Source organism: Alligator mississippiensis, chromosome 9 (assembly GCF_030867095.1).
Source record: "Alligator mississippiensis isolate rAllMis1 chromosome 9, rAllMis1, whole genome shotgun sequence".
NCBI lineage: Eukaryota > Metazoa > Chordata > Crocodylia > Alligatoridae > Alligator > Alligator mississippiensis.
Genome location: NC_081832.1, coordinates 74,809,567 through 74,825,338, shown reverse-complemented (window position 1 = coordinate 74,825,338; position 15,772 = coordinate 74,809,567). Strand labels below are relative to the sequence as shown.

Sequence of the window (15,772 nt, the reverse complement as noted above, 5' to 3'; positions counted from 1 at the left end):
GGAAAGCCATCAGGCCACTCCAGTTGATCCCAGAGCACTTGGGTCATGCACTTACCATGAGAAATTCCCCTTAACATTATGCGTTGGCATCAGCTGCCAAATCAGTTCAAGGCATGACCCCATGGAGCAGCCTGCAGCAGGTCCATCTCAAGGTCCTGGCAGCAAACTCAGCCTCAAAGTAAGAAGTCACTATCTGCCAGCCAGGGTCGCTGCTGCAGGCTTTTACTCAGCTGGTACTTGAAAAATGGTGCCCATGCTGGAAGCTTCAGGGACTCACAATGGTAGTGTGACTGAGAGTCCTCTCTGTTCCTCTTGCAACTTTCCTGCCTGCCTCCGAAGGAAGAGTTTGCAGCCTTGTTCTGTCACAGCGGCAAAATTGGAGCGTGCGGCTCTCAGGTGTGTCTGGTGAAAGATCTCCCCCTAGTGCTGTATGCCCCAACTGCACTGGCCCAAAGGGGTTGTGCTCCATTCCCAAGGCGCTTGGTGGGAGTGCAGGGAAGAAGTGAATCCCAGAGAGCTGTGGTTAAAGTTTGGAGACTGCCAGAACTGGCTTAAGGCACAAAAAGGACAGGGAAATGCAGTATAAGAGGCCCTTATATAGGCCTGACCAGCAATCCCCCTTGCTAGACAGGCCCAAGTCCTGCAGAGTCTGGGATTTTTGCAGGATGTTCTGGTGTTGCGGATTCAGAGTGCTCTTGAGAGTACAAATGGTTCGGGGAGGGGGGGAGACTGGTCTTCATCCCTATGTGTAAAGAGCCCATCACAGCCCCATGAATAGCAACAAGAGTTGTTGTTTGTGTGGGCAGGTAGGCACTTACCTTGTCTGCATACACACCTCTTCAATGTGCAAAGGGTGGGTGCAAGCACTTTTTTAGTGGAAGCAGCTTAGGACCCTGTTTTAACACTTAGGGCCCTGCCACACATTCAGATGAAAGCTGGATAGAAACCAGTGGTAAAGTTGTTACACTCTTTCAAGAAGTCACTTTATAGTGGGTTGGCCCTTTTCATAGCTGGATAATCATTTTTATCGCACGATAATTACTTTGCTCATGTGGGTGGTCTAAATTTATTGTGCAATTCATTGTGTGATATATGTAATGTGTAGCAGGAGCCTTAGACTGACCGCAAGGTTCAGACCTCCCAACCTCGCTGGACTTGTGACCTGGTCTTAACTTGAGCTCAGGACTTCAGTGCATCACCTGCGACCCCTCCTAGCTGTAGTTATTTCTTGCCAGAACGTGGAAGCTGCAGCTGTGCTCTGGAAAGCTTTCTTTGTACAGGGTGGATTCGGGGAGTTCAGCACAGTTACAGTTCTACCCTGTAAGGCCATTCAATACAGATGAGCCATAAATCTCAGCCACACATGCCTTGTTTTCCTGGCAGCCATTCCAGATGGATTTAAGATAGAGACTCAGCCATCGGAGGACCCCATTGAGGGGCAAGACCTCCAGCTGAGCTGCAACGCCGACAACTACACCTATGAGAACCTGCAGTGGTACCGGCTGAACCTCTCCAAGCTACACGATGAGGAAGGCAACCCGCTGGTGCTCGACTGCAAGAACGTCCACCACTATGCCACCAAGATGCAAGGGGAGCTGCATTTCAAACCCGACTCCAATGATGCCACCCTGCTGCTCTCCATTCCCAACATCTCGCTGGGCGAGGAGGGCGACTATGTTTGCGAGGTCCAGAACCGAAAGACCCGAGAGAAGCACTGCCACAAGAAATACATCTCGGTTCAGGGTGAGGAGCCAGGGTTGGGGAGGACAGGAGGCATGCACAAAGCCTAAATGGGCCCCATGTGCTGGGGCGGTAAAAGGGGGACAAGGTGAGGGACAGGCTTTGCATAAATGTGCAGAGACATGGACAAGGGACATGGAGAGGACCAGGAAGGGCTGGAGCAAATGGGTCATTAGCAGCAATGGCAAGCTTGCAGCACTGGTGTCTCCGCCAGCAGAAGCTGGGGCCTCTGCCATTGCTCTATCTAGCCCCCGCTACCCCCTTCGTAGACTCCTTTCCCACTCCCATAGGGGTCCAGGTGTTTTCAGAGCAATAAAGCTCCTGCCCTTCTTCAGCCTCCTCTTTATTTGCATGCTGCTCCTTTAGCCCTGGAGATCCCCAGACTGAAGCAGAACCTGACAGACATCTGGGTGAACGTCAGTGACTCGATAGAGATGCGATGCAAGGTGGATGGCAATCACATTCCTGCCATCAGCTGGTACAAGGATGAGAAGCTGGTGGAAGAGGTCTCAGGTACATCTGGTTTGCAGGGGTGGAGCAGAAAGCAGGGTGGTCTGCCTCTACAGGACTGCCAGGCATATCTGCTCTCATATGTGGATGTGGCCTAGACGCTAGGCCCCTGTGCTGCACAGCAGGTCTGGAACAGGGTTGGATGTTAGGTTCCACCATGATTTGACTGTGTCCTCACTGGCCGAGCACATGACACCAGGACCACTTGAGCATAGGTGCATTTGTACTGTGCCTGTGCATAGCTGGGAAGCTAAGCTCGGAGGCCTGTGCAGACAGGGTCTTCTTATGCGGGGTGTCAAACCACACCAGGGACTAGTAGCATTAGATATTGTCTGCACTCCGTCAACTTCTAGTCAAACTAGAGCACAGCTCTTTCAAGGCACCCAGCTTTGAGTTGGAAACATTCAGAGATGGGGACTCCACTGCAGCCCTGGGCAAGAGGCCCCACTTGCAAATGACTTTTCCTATATAAAGCATATGCCTTATGTTGAGTCTGAATCTATCTAGCATGAGGCTCTCTTCCTTCCTGGGCCCGCCCCAGCCAACACTGATACCCGCAGTCCTCTGCACCTTTCAGGCATTGACCTGGCAGATTCCAACCAGAGGCTGAGCATTCAGAGGGTGCGAGAAGAGGACGCTGGCCTCTACCTGTGCAGTGTCTGCAACGCCAAGGGCTGTGTGAACTCCTCGGCCAGCGTCTCTGTGGAAGGTACCGTCAGCTACCCCAGCCATTAGATTCATGGGGAACAATCTCTTGAGGCTTAGGGTGGGGGTGCAGACAAGGGCCCCCACTGCTTCCACAGGCTTCAAGGGAGCTGGTGCAGTGGGCAGTTGGGAGCAAAGGCACCTTGGTCTTGCTGAAGAGAAGACATCATGAGGAGAGGGAACGAGCATGCCACTGAGTCGCTGAGCCGTGTTCTCCACAGACATGCAGACGTGGCTCACTCACAAGGTGTTGGACCATGCCGAGGGCTCTCACAGCAGCACCTGTGCTTAGCTCAGTGTGAGGGGAATGCACTGTCTCATCTCCTCCAACCCCTGCCGCCTCCTGTGTCCTGGGGCACATGGCAAGGGTGGGCCAGGCTGGGGCAGAGAGTGGTGAATGAGCATCTTCCTGATCCCACCGTTGTCCCCCCCCTCCCACAGGCTCCGATGACAAGACCAACGTAGAGATTGTCATCCTCATTGGCACGGGGGTCATTGCCGTCTTCTTCTGGATCCTCCTCATTCTCATCTTCTGTAATATCAGAAGGGTGCGTTGTGGGGGGAGAGGTGGAGGAGGGCAGGTAGGAGTGGGAGAGAGGAGCTCAAAAGCCTCTTGCATGTCCTGGAGGGAGGGCATAGCAGCTGAAGGGACCTTTCCAGCAGCACCTTCAGAAACCTAATTCTCACGTCACTGATGGGACGTGCACTGTATGGTTCCCTGGGCTGGTTTGTTTCCAGGTACGGTGGCCACAAGGCTGGGGAGAAGGAGGTGGGGTAGCCTTGGCATTGGACTAAGGGCACAGAGCAAAGGATCTGAGGGGAAGTAGGAGATCCCCTTCGAGCAGACCTGAGGGTCAGGTGTTAGGGCACCGTACAGCTGGGGGGGTGCCTTCCCACTGGAAATGAGACTGACTCCCTGTCTGTTGGCTCCTGCAGCCCGCCCATGCTGACATCAAGACTGGCTACCTGTCCATCATCATGGACCCCGGCTCAGTGCCCCTGGAGGAGCAGTGCGAATACCTGCCTTACGACTCCAGCAAGTGGGAGTTCCCCCGGGAGCGACTCCGCTTAGGTGAGGGGCAGCCAGGCACTGCAAGCTCTGGGCTGTGCCTGGGGGCTGAGCTCTCCTTCTGTGTGCCCTGCCTCCTGCCAGCATCGGGTCCCCAGCTTCTGTCCCCAGTGCAGGGCTCAGAGATGGCTCTGGGTACACTTGGCCACCACCCTTGGGCATGCTGTAGGCTCCTGGATTTCACTGCCTTGTTTCTCCGGGGCTCCTGTATACCTGGGTTTTAGGGCTCACCCTGTAGCCATGGCTGAGTCCCCAAGATCAGCCCACTCTAGGGCCCTGCTCTCCTTGCTTCCTGGGAAGCAAAGGTGCCAGAAGCCCGGGGCCTTCCAGGTAGCCCAAGGCTCCTTTGCCGAGGGAGCATGCTGGAGGAGGGCAGAGGCGTTCCAGCTGAGGAATGCCCCCCGCCCCATCACCCCAACACACGCACCCCCTGTCCCCACTTCCACTCCTTGCGCAGCCTCCGGAGGGTTGAGAGGGCTGCATGTGGGAATGCCGGGGGCTGGAATAGCACCATCCGCCCTTGCCGTTCTGCTCCAAGGTGTCACACTCACCTTTCCCACAAACTCCGCTCGGGGGCAACAAATGGTGCCTCACCTCAGCAAGCAACTTCCTTCCTGTGCTTTGTCAGCGCTGGGTCTGTCTCCGCTCCCCCATTCATCCTTTCATAACGGCCTCCAGAGAGGCAGCGACCTGGGCAGTGCAAATGCTCTACTCTTTCCTCTTCCTTTTTCATCCCTTTTCTCTTCCTCCCAGTTTCCTGTTTTGTTTTTGTCCCACTCTCCTGGCACAGCCCCAGGCGAGCCACCTGTTCTCCCATCACCAGGAGAGGCGCTGCTACCTTCCCTCTGTCCTTCTCTTCCTGGCAGGTAAAGTCCTTGGCCATGGTGCCTTCGGGAAGGTGGTGGAAGCCTCCGCGTTTGGGATTCATAAGAGTAACAGCTGTGAGACTGTGGCAGTCAAAATGCTGAAAGGTATGGAGCCAAGGAGGCTGGGGCAGACAGCAGGGGAGGAGCTGGCTGCTTGGCTAATACCTGTCTTACAGAAACCACTCTCAGTGATTTAGATGAATCCCTTGTCACCTCTCCAGCATCCCCCTGTGCTCACATGGTGAGAGCCCCCAGGTCTATGCAGCCCTCGGCAGAGGATGGGAGGTGCATGGGGCCGTAAAGGGAACATGCTTCCTTCAACTTCTAGGTCTCTGGGCTTTGAGCCCCTTGCTCCCATTGGCCTCTGCTAGAAGGCATCCTGTCCCCATGCAGGTGCACTGGTAATGCTGCAGAGGAGGGAGGGCCAGCTTTACAAGTTATGCAGAAAGCTACCTTGAGGGACTGTGTCTGACTCCCACTACAGTCCTGCTGGTCCTGCCCTGGTGGGGGTCCAGCTGAGGCATAGCCAAGAGTTTAGGGGTGCTGACCATTCACCTCCTTGCACAGGTCTTGCTGCTGCCACAGTACAAGTTCCCCAAATGCTGCCCGTTGCTGCAGGGGCAGGAGCAGTGGTGGGGGCAGTTTGGGCTCCCTTAAACGGGCACCTGGCACTGGTGCCCTGCTTACTACCCTGAGTTATGCTGCTGGAATTAGGCAGCTCAGGTGCTTTTGCAAACCCAATTAGACGCCTCCTTGTACCATTAGGTCTTGTCCAGGATGGCCCGGCAGCACGCGGGAGCCCTCCACACCTGCTGCCCCCCAAAAGGCCAGTAATGTTGTCACCTGCATGCAGTGCTGCCATTCAGCTCTGCTGTGGCAGGCATTTACCAAGCTGGCCACATTGCTCCCATTTCAGGAGGTAGCATGTGCAGAGCAGGCACTGAGCACCTTGGTGTACAGTGCTCTGTGTTCCAGCAGTGTAGCCATGCGCCCAGGACCCTGGGATATCCAGCTTCCACTTTAAGTTCCTGAGGACTGCAAGGAAATGCTCCTTCCCTGCTCTGCTTTAGGGACTTGGATGGCCTTACTGACTCTCAGAGGAGAGAGAGAGAGACCGTCCTGAGCTCCACGTTTGGCCTGTGACTGACAAGGAAGCTGCTTTTCTTAGAATCATAGAAAATAAGGCTGAGAGGGAACTCAAGAGGCCATCTAATCCAGCCCTTGCTCAGCAGGATGGGCTGTGTCTAAGCCATCCCTGACAAATGGTTGTCCAACCTGCCCTTAAACCTGCCGGTAATGGAGATTCCACAGCCGCCCTAGCTATTCTAATCCTTGCTTTCAAAGGGGATGGCATTTTGTGTTTAAAGACCGAATGCAGAGGTGTGAGAAGTAGGTTGCAATTCTCTTGAAATCAGGAGAGCTTGACCTGCCCTGCACCTGTCAGACACAGGCCCTGTCTTGGCATGCTGCTGATTTGAGGTCTCCAACCTGTGACTACATTTTCCAGCAGGCCTCTGCAGCATCACCCTCCTGTCCTGGATGCTTAAAAACACCCCACATTATTTGAGCACACTGGGCACCACATATATGTGCAACCCCTAAGGCAACGGGCCCTGCACACACAGATAGGCATTAGCATGTGGAAAACATTGATCTCAGTGCCCATTTGCATATGAGGCTGCACACACAAAGTCTGTGGGAGTAATTGCAGAGGCCTGTTTGAAAGCAAGACTGTGCAAACATTGATTGCAATTCCTCACCAGGCACTAACATTAGCTCTCTTCCGGCATGTTGGACTCTCTTTGGAAAGGCCCTTCCCTGCCCCACTCCAAGCAGGGAGAATTTCTGTGGCCAAACTGCTCTGAATAGCAAGCCTTAGATCTGCTTAAAACAGGAGGAAGAAGCAGAAAATGCTCACCAAAAAAGAGATGCATCTCAGTGCATGAGTGTAGCTGAGTCATGGAGCAACAACACAACACCTGGTGCATAAATAACTATTGAAGAGCAATCGCTGCCGCCGCCTGCATTCTCTAGAGGAAAAATCTAGGGACAGAGAGTTACTCAAACAATGTGGTTAATACAGGAAATGAATTTAAGAATAAACTTCTGAGTCTGAACCAAGTCAGAGACTCTAACCCCAGGGTAGCTGTCTACAGCCAGGCTCTGAAAAACCCAAATTTATTTTGTTTCTGGTTTTCCTTCAAAAGGTTTATGGCTCATTATCTCAGTCCAAGAAGTCAATAGGCCAGGTTAGAAATGCGTGGACACGTGTATGCAGACCTGACTTGGTAATTTGTCCCTCTACCAAGTGGATTTAAACACTTCCAGCTACCACTAGCAACAGTTTGTTGGTGCAGGTTGCGTTACCTTTGGCTGCAGTTTTCAACAGCAGTAGGCTGACCTACCATAACTTAGACTAGCGATACAGCTGGGCGGGGTGGAGGAGTCTACCTGTTGTATTTTTATAAGCCAAGGTAGTAAGACTTCGTCTACACTAGCTAACAGGAACCATGTTTGACACCTGCTACTACCTGCTAACAGGAACCATGTTTGACACAATTATGATTTGGGCCGACGTTGTTTTGAGGTTACTGGGGATAGGGCCTTGGGGAAAACAAGGGTGGAGGAAGACACTTTAATCCAAGGGGATCCATAATCTGGTGTGTATTTTTCCAGAGGGAGCTACTGCAAGTGAGCACAAGGCACTGATGTCCGAGCTGAAGATCCTCATTCACATTGGAAACCACCTCAATGTTGTTAACCTGCTGGGCGCCTGCACTAAACCCAATGGTAAATATCCACCGGCACTGGGACAGCTGGCTGGGAAGTGAGTCCAGAGTTCTTCCGCCTCATACAGTGCATCATTTCCCCTGTGAGTGCGACAGCAGAGGAGCGTGAGTGTTGGGATGCATTGGTACACGTCTAGGAGCGCACGTGATGGCGTGTCTGCTGAGCAGAATGGAATTACACATGCAGGAAGTCAGGGCAGATTTAGCTCCCCGTCCAGGAAACTGCTGACACCTTTGTTTCTTCTCTCGAGGCCCCCTCATGGTGATTGTGGAGTTTTGCAAATATGGAAACCTCTCCAACTACCTGCGGACCAAACGAGAAGGATTCAGTCCTTACAGGGTGCGTGGCCTGTCTTACCTTGCAGGGTGTTGGCAGACCTTTCCCCATGGTTAGGGAAGGAAGAAGCGTGCAGATGGCTTGGAGCAAGCCTGGGTCTGACAGTCAGATGCAATGAAGCCTCACGGCTAGGCATGTGCCAGTTCCATGTGATGGTGCTGCCGGATGGGTGAATGCAGAGTGTGCATCACTTGCTGCCCAAGGGGGGATTGGTGCTTCCAGGCCAGGGTGGGGTCCCTTTGGCAGACCAGAGCTGGGAAGCATAGGGTACAAATGTGGTGACGAAATCTCTGCTGTGCATCTTACGCTGAGCTGTTTGCTTTAAAGGAGAAATCACCCAGACAGCGCATCCAGGTCCGGTCCATCGTCGAAGCTGTGAGAGCAGACAGGAGGAGTCGCTCGGGTACCAGCGACAGTGCAATCTTCAGCAGGCTTCTGATGAACAAGAGCCAGACAGCGCAGCCAATACAGGAAGGTGAGTAATCAGCCCTGGCCTCCACCATTTGCTGCCCATTAAATTAGCACCATGTTTAATTACCACTGAATCATTAGGGTATCTGTCAAGGTGCAGCAAGGAGCCCTGACTAACAGGGACAGGGGACTCCAGTGATGTTGGTCTGACTGCTTTCCTTGCCTTAACTGGAATCCTGTGGCCTCTTGTGATAGCGTGTGCTCTGAGGTTACCAAGCCCAGTATGCTGTGGTTAGTGCTGTCTCTGAACAAGCTTAGCAACTTGTTTAAGATGCAGAATAATCCTTAAGCTCTTACTGACAAAGAGCTTCCCACCTGGGGCTCTCAAAAGCTTCACAGCATCATCCCCAGTGTGCGAATGGGGAAACTGAGAAAGAGGAAGATGAGAATGTCCCTCTTGGGGGCAGAGAGCAGAGCTGGGAACGGAGCCCAGATCTCCTGACCAGATGCTTTGTTCAGGTTCCTAAGTGGGGTGACCAAGTCACATGGGGGACCAGTGACTTCCTTGTGGTTACACAGTAAGCTCCTCTCCCCATGTGATGCTGGCCCATGCATCTTCCTCCTCCTCATGTGAGCAAAGATACAGAGAAGTCCCAGAAAGAGAGATGGTGCCCACTCCTTCCTCCCTCTAACTGTTTGTGGTCATGTGTTCTTGTTAGTTTGTTGTACCCATCTTTTCTCTCTCTTAATAAACCCAGATCGTGCATTCTTTGAGCCAGCAGCAGCTTTTTATGCATGAATAGTGTCTGATGCAATGGGGCCCTAATCTTCCAGGACCTCAGATCCTACTCAATACTAACAAGCAACTGTAGTAATCAGTGGTTCCTCTGAAAGCACCCTCTCCCCCAAGCTCTGTGGATTGGCATAGGCTCTGTCAATCCTGATTGAAAAGCATCAGCTGCAGGAGGCTTCTTCCTTGACTTGACCAGCCTTCCTTAGTGAACACTTCATCGTCTGAAGTGGTTGCAGGGAAAACCCTAGATGCGTGATTCTCATCATTTTTAGACTCAAAGCTCTCTTAGGTAAACTCGGGCACCCTTTAGGAGTCTCAAAAAATACCAGCTCTTAGTTTTCACTCATTTTTTGGCTACAGAAAAATAGTAGAGCAATTCTTCTGTTGCAAAGAAGTCAGAAAAATCACAACAGGGCAGAATGTTTTTAACACTCTGGATTCCTATTTGAAGTCTCTGAGCTTATCTTGTGAATTATGTTTGCACACCTAACCATGCTACCACTGCATGGCACCCTACATCACTCCTGAAAGGATCTTGAGGCACCCCAGTTGAGACTCACTGTTCTAGACTATAGCTGGTCCTCTTAAGAAATATGCTCCATTAAACATCCTGGTAGTTTGCCAAGGTACTGAGCTCATCCAGCAGTTCTGGAGGCAAGCTGGGGTGGAAGGTGAAGTCTATCAGCCAGGGAAGATAATGATTTTTTTTCTTTCACTTCTGGGACAGTGGATGATTTGTGGCAAAGTCCTTTAACTATGGAAGACCTGATCTGCTACAGCTTCCAGGTGGCACGGGGCATGGAGTTCCTGGCATCTAGAAAGGTGAGCTTGCTTTATGTATCCTGATTCTGTTTTATATCTCTCTGTCTTGATAGGTCTTTCACAATATCCATATAATAGAAATGAAGGGGGGGGGGTGTACACATCTCTGTGTCTGCTCTCCATCTCTAAAATGGCAATGGCATTTCTCCGTCTGTATTGATATATCCTTATGAAACCATTGCACTGGAAGGAACTATTACCATTGCCATTTTATAGATGGGAAGCTTGCACTGAGAGAAATGAAAGGACTTGCCCTGACCTCGTGGGAAATCTGTGGCCAAGATGGGAAGACAGCTGAGTTCCTGAGCCCTGCCCTGTCCCTTAATCATACAACCAATCTTATTTTGAATTTTTATCTTTCCCCTCCTGCCAAAACCCCCAAACCAGAATGCTCTGGTTTCCAGAAAGGGGGAAGCAGGAATCATTTGATTCTGCTTTGTGTTTCATATTTGTTCTGATTCTGCCTCAAGTGCCCTGAGCATGATGCATATGCATTTGCTCTTGGGAGGTCTGCTTCTTCCTTGTGAGCCCCCTGGAGTTGACCGCAGGTGTCCAGAAGTGAAAGAGTTTCTAGGGGCTGGTTCCCTGCTTTCATGGCTACAAGCGAAGTGAGGGGGAGATGCAGCAGTTTCTCCACCTCCCTTGGCTGATCCTGCACAAACGCCACTCATTCTGATCTTGCCCCTTTCTTCCTATTCTCCTCTAGTGCATCCACAGAGATCTAGCAGCACGCAACATCTTGCTGTCAGAGAACAACGTGGTGAAGATCTGCGACTTTGGTCTAGCCCGGGACATCTACAAGGACCCTGACTATGTCAGGAAGGGCAGCGTGAGTAGGGGGTCTCAGCTTATGCACATCTGGATTGGGCCTGGGGCTATCCTGTGAGTGGTAAATACAAAGGAGGAACAGAAAGAGATGACTGGGCAAGAGAAAACTTAAGTGATCTGTCCCTCAGTGGGAACATGATACTTAGCGATTGATATATTTACAGCTATCGCCACAGAACAGGGATGTAACGTTCTGATGCATGGATGTTCCTTCTCCCTTAGCTGACATCCATCCTTATCCCTTCTGCCCATGAAAGTCTGGGGTGGGGGAGCTGTTCTGGGTCTCATTTCTCACACTGGTACCCATAGCTCTGTTCCAGGTTGCAAGGATGACCGTATTCCTATGGCATGTCTCTGTCCCACAGGCTCGCCTTCCCTTGAAGTGGATGGCTCCAGAAAGCATCTTTGACAAGGTCTACACCACCCAGAGTGACGTCTGGTCCTTTGGAGTCCTGCTGTGGGAGATCTTTTCTCTAGGTCAGTGCTGAGATGGGGGGGTACCACGCACTTCCGAGGGAGATCTTCCACAGAGCAGGCTCGGCAGGCAGGCCATACAGGACGGGTGGCCTTTTCAGCAGTACATCTGAAGGAGAGGTGGGAAAAGAAAGATTGCACCTTCCAGTGTGAGACAGAGTGTAAAGGAAGTGGATGGAGAGGGAAGCAGCATCATACCTGCCTCTTCTGGGGTTTTGGGAGGTGGGGCTGGGTGAGGACAAGGTGTAGGTGTTCTCCTGCAGATTTCATTTCCCCTATTCCTTATCATCTTTGACTTTTCCTCTCTAGGTGCCTCCCCTTACCCTGGAGTCCAGATCAATGAGGAGTTCTGCCAGAGACTCAAGGATGGTACCAGGATGAGAGCTCCTGAATACGCCACGGCAGAAATGTGAGTGGGACGCTTCTGACTCAAACCACAGAGCCAAGAAGGCTGAGGGAAGGTCACCCATGCTGGATAGATGCCCTTTCTCTTTCAAACAATGTATTTGCAACTTTTTAGCCTGTGCCCCAGAAAGCATCATCTCCAGGGAAGAAGTTGAAGACAAATAAACCTAAAAGGATGCCTGAGTCAGAGATGCTTAGGACAGCTTGACTTCAGGCTTCCTTCCATCCATGGTAGCCAAATCGGGATGGTGTTGTAGAAGGCTAGGTATTCACCCGAGAGATATCATTCGCTCCATCACTGGGCTGTCACCACCTGTCTAAGCAGCCCTTGCATTCAGCTGAGGACTGCAGGCTGCCTGAGAAGGGTGAGTTTTATGAAAAGTGAGCGTTGTTTCCTCTTGGCAGTTACCGCATCATGTTGAGCTGCTGGAATGGGGACCCCAAGGAGAGACCCACGTTCTCAGACCTGGTGGAGATCTTGGGGGATCTTCTACAGGAGAACGTCCAGCAGGTGAGGCTCTCACAAACCATCACAGCCCAGCACAGTGCTGGGCCCAGTTCCTTCAAGCAGCCCTTTCTTCCTTGCACTACTAGTTATCCACCTCTCACCTACAACCTCCTCTGACACCATGCATGTGTGTGTTTGTGTGTGCATGCATGTGCATGTGTGGACAGATGAACAGATGGTAAATCTGCATAGCAACGTGGGAAATACACGGAGGGACACGTGCTGAGGTTCAGACTCACGCAGTTGTTATCTGTATCGCTCTGTGACATGCATGTTTCACTGTAGTCCCCAGCACAGCATTGCTAGCTGCTTGCTGGGAGTATAGCCAACTTCTTGTTCTTTCTTAGTTGCCTCCACGTTACGGAGTTTTTAAGCTGCCTTTACCTCCTGGCAAGTCCCTGCCTCTACCAGGCACCAATAATGAATACCAGGCATTAGCAAGGCTTTTTGAAACTGTATCTCCAAATTTGAATGTCATGGACACGCAGACCAACCAATTATCCTATTAACCATTAATGGTGACATACAGATGTATCTACACATGCTCCTAATTACTGCCATGCAGTAGTTGATCAGATCTGATTTGGCATGCAGTGAACGTGCAGCTCTGGTTTGTAGTTTCCTTGTTCATGCTTCAAAATTAACCCTTTTGGTGTTGTGCCCCAGGGCGAATGCATCCCAGGTACAGCTGCAGGCCTTCCAAATGCTGACGTCCCATTGGTGTATCACAAAGGGGCACAGCAGGCATAACACGCTGCAGGTGCTGGCCAGAAATCAGCACGGTACAGCGGCACATCCGATGCACAAGACATCCGCAGTATGGGCAGGGGGTTGGTTTCTGTGCACCATACATAGTGTCCATTGTGGCCTACAGGCTGCAAAGGGGCTAACAGCGAACCCTGGGGTAAATGTCAGCAGAATGAGTGCTGCACCTGCTTTCTACCAACATCCCCCCAAGAGAAAAGCTGAGGAGCTGCATCCTTTCCAAGATAGGGGACTAGCTACTTTCTTTCTCCTTGCTGTTCCTCCAATGCACGCACATCAGCACATACTCACAGCCCTTGTAACACACCCAGCCTCCTCCCTCACTGGGCTCAAGGGAGATGGTTTTGGCCTGCCCACTCCTGGTGTTTTCCATGCACCTCCTCACCTGTGTTCTCTCCCACCAGGAAGGGAAGGATTACATCCCGCTGAATGACTCGCAGAGCTCGGAGGACGACGGCTTCTCCCAGGTGCCTTCCTCTGCCCAGCAGAACTCTGACGAAGAGGAGTTTGACATGAGGATACGCTGCCACAGTTTAGCAGCAAGGTGAGTCCCTGGTGCCTCCTGGGAAGTGTCTTGGTGGAAGAACAAGGTTCCTTGTGTGAATCTGATGTCTTTTATTAGACCAACCCAAATAGTTGGAAAAAAATTATTTAGCAAGCTTTTGGGTTCAAAAACCCTTCGTCAGGCTAGGGAAGTTTCAGCAGTTGGTGTGTGCTTTTCCTGGAGAAAGAACCCTGCCAGGAGCTGATCCCATAATGGTGCCCTTTGGAAAATCTCCATAGAGCTAAGCTTTGGGGACGCCCTTTAAGCAGATCTGAGTCCGGTGCTGGGAGGCAGAGCTTCCTCATTATGTTCCTGGTGACCAGCAAGAGGCCTCATGCCTGAGCAGATCTGCATCGACCTCCCACCACCAGCAATGCACTCCAGACCCTGGATTCCTATGCCAGGGAACTACCTGTCTAGCTTGTCTCTGCCAATCCATCAGGTGCCTTCTTTTGTCTACTTCTAAGTGACTCAAGAGATGGGTCCTGTGCCTCAACCCTTGGGAGGCTGTTCCATGATCAGAGGGCAGGGTTTGGACACTATTGATGTAAGGAAAATTTCCTCTCTTATCCAGTGTCTCTCTCACCACAGACCCACAGTATCTTTGGTGGCTAAGCTCTAGGAGATGGCTAAGGAGCTGAATAGCCAAGGTGTGTAGGATGACGGAAAGCTTTTGGTGACTGGAGTGCCTGCCTGGTTGCCTCCCTCCCTGATGGGTGCTTCTCTGTCACCAGAGGAGCAGTGCCCCAGGCCTCCATACAAAAAAACTATAACTCTTGGTTCCAAAATGATACCCGTTATTAGACCAACTGGGAAATCGCAAGAAAAGTGTCCAGCCGATTTCCAAGTTTTGGTCTAATAAAAGGTATCATTTTGGACCCAAGAGTTCTAGGTTTTTGTATGTCTTCTTGTCTCAGACCAACACGGCTACCAAGTACACCCCAGGCCTCCATGCCACTGTGTTAAAAGAAGAAGGTTAGCACACAGCACTGGGGTCCTGAGGTGTCTAGAAACTGCCAGAGCCCCCCGAATGCCTGTGAGAGTTGCCTGCTCACCAAGATAAGCTCTTTGAGGGGAGCCTAAGACCGGTGACCTTTCACAGAGCATGTATCTAGAGAGTGGCTTATTCGTTTTCTCATGTGCTGCCTGTTTCTGTTGACAGATACTACAACTGCGTGTCATTCCCCGGCTGCCTGACCGGGGGGAATCAGATAAGGTGTCCGTCCAGAATAAAGACATTTGAGGAGTTCCCCATGATGCACACCATGTATAAAGCACATCCGGTGAGTGCAGCCTGGGGGACAAGGGCAAGTGAGGGAAGCGCATTATTTTCCGGCCCATTCACTGTGAGATAGACAGAGGGAGAGTCGTTACCCATATGCGGTCTATCTGTTCATCTCTGTACTACCCGGTCCAGCCCCCTGCTTGTTTGTCAGCGTCATGTACAGCATTTCTGTAGAGCCATCGCTGGCCTGTCTGAGTGTTGAATAGATAGCTTAGAAATTACATTAACCTCCATTTTCCCACAGTTTCAAAAATTAATTCCCCAGCTACTGAGGGGCCTTGTCAGAAAAATGCTGGGTACCACACTGTTTGCTGGGACAGGTTGTACCTTCAGGGAAAGGAAGCGGATGTTCAAAACCAGTCACCTAAAGTACACACACAAACCCTGCATTTGAAAATGTGACTTCCAGAGGCTGCTTCTGAAAGCTGAGGCCCACTGAAACCACAGCATCCCCTGACAAAAACGTCTGCCACCTCCCTCAGTGCTGCCACCTGTCTAGCAGATAGCTCTGGTGTGTGCTTTCATGAATGATGCTTTCCACCCCACGATGCCAGCAGGAGTGGAAGGACCACTTGGTAGGGCTGGTACTGATAATGCTCCCTTGCTTCCACCCAGGACAATCAAACGGACAGTGGGATGGTTCTGGCCTCTGAGGAATTTGAGAGGATAGAAAACCGACACAGAAAAGAAGGTGGATGCAGGTATCTCCTACTCGGACCCCCTTGGCTGAGTTCTGCTGCCTGCTTTAGGCAGGGAGCAGTGCTTCTCTTGGTTGCCTCCCCATAGCCTTGCTCCTAGCAGCTGCATTCCTGGAGCCCTTTGCCAGGAGAGGCCTGAGTGGGCACACTGCTTTTGCAGGAGCAAAAGGAATAAGCGTTAGAAAGTGGTAAAATCCTATACCACCTCCTGCTATTCCAGGGC

General features: G+C 51.5%; 1 protein-coding gene across 1 annotated transcript in view; it reads left to right on the top strand.

The window, feature by feature from the left end:
* Window positions 1-15,772, top strand: part of FLT4 (fms related receptor tyrosine kinase 4) — a 74,488-nt gene that overhangs the window by 53,560 nt on the left and 5,156 nt on the right. Inside the window, exons 13-29 of the mRNA XM_006275369.4 lie at window positions 1,384-1,743; window positions 2,107-2,253; window positions 2,828-2,959; window positions 3,397-3,503; window positions 3,892-4,027; window positions 4,891-4,995; window positions 7,567-7,680; window positions 7,931-8,019; window positions 8,344-8,491; window positions 9,948-10,042; window positions 10,749-10,871; window positions 11,236-11,347; window positions 11,654-11,753; window positions 12,155-12,260; window positions 13,427-13,566; window positions 14,729-14,849; window positions 15,467-15,552. Coding sequence (XP_006275431.3) covers window positions 1,384-1,743; window positions 2,107-2,253; window positions 2,828-2,959; window positions 3,397-3,503; window positions 3,892-4,027; window positions 4,891-4,995; window positions 7,567-7,680; window positions 7,931-8,019; window positions 8,344-8,491; window positions 9,948-10,042; window positions 10,749-10,871; window positions 11,236-11,347; window positions 11,654-11,753; window positions 12,155-12,260; window positions 13,427-13,566; window positions 14,729-14,849; window positions 15,467-15,552 — 2,221 coding nt within the window. The remainder of the gene's footprint in view (window positions 1-1,383; window positions 1,744-2,106; window positions 2,254-2,827; window positions 2,960-3,396; window positions 3,504-3,891; window positions 4,028-4,890; window positions 4,996-7,566; window positions 7,681-7,930; window positions 8,020-8,343; window positions 8,492-9,947; window positions 10,043-10,748; window positions 10,872-11,235; window positions 11,348-11,653; window positions 11,754-12,154; window positions 12,261-13,426; window positions 13,567-14,728; window positions 14,850-15,466; window positions 15,553-15,772) is intronic.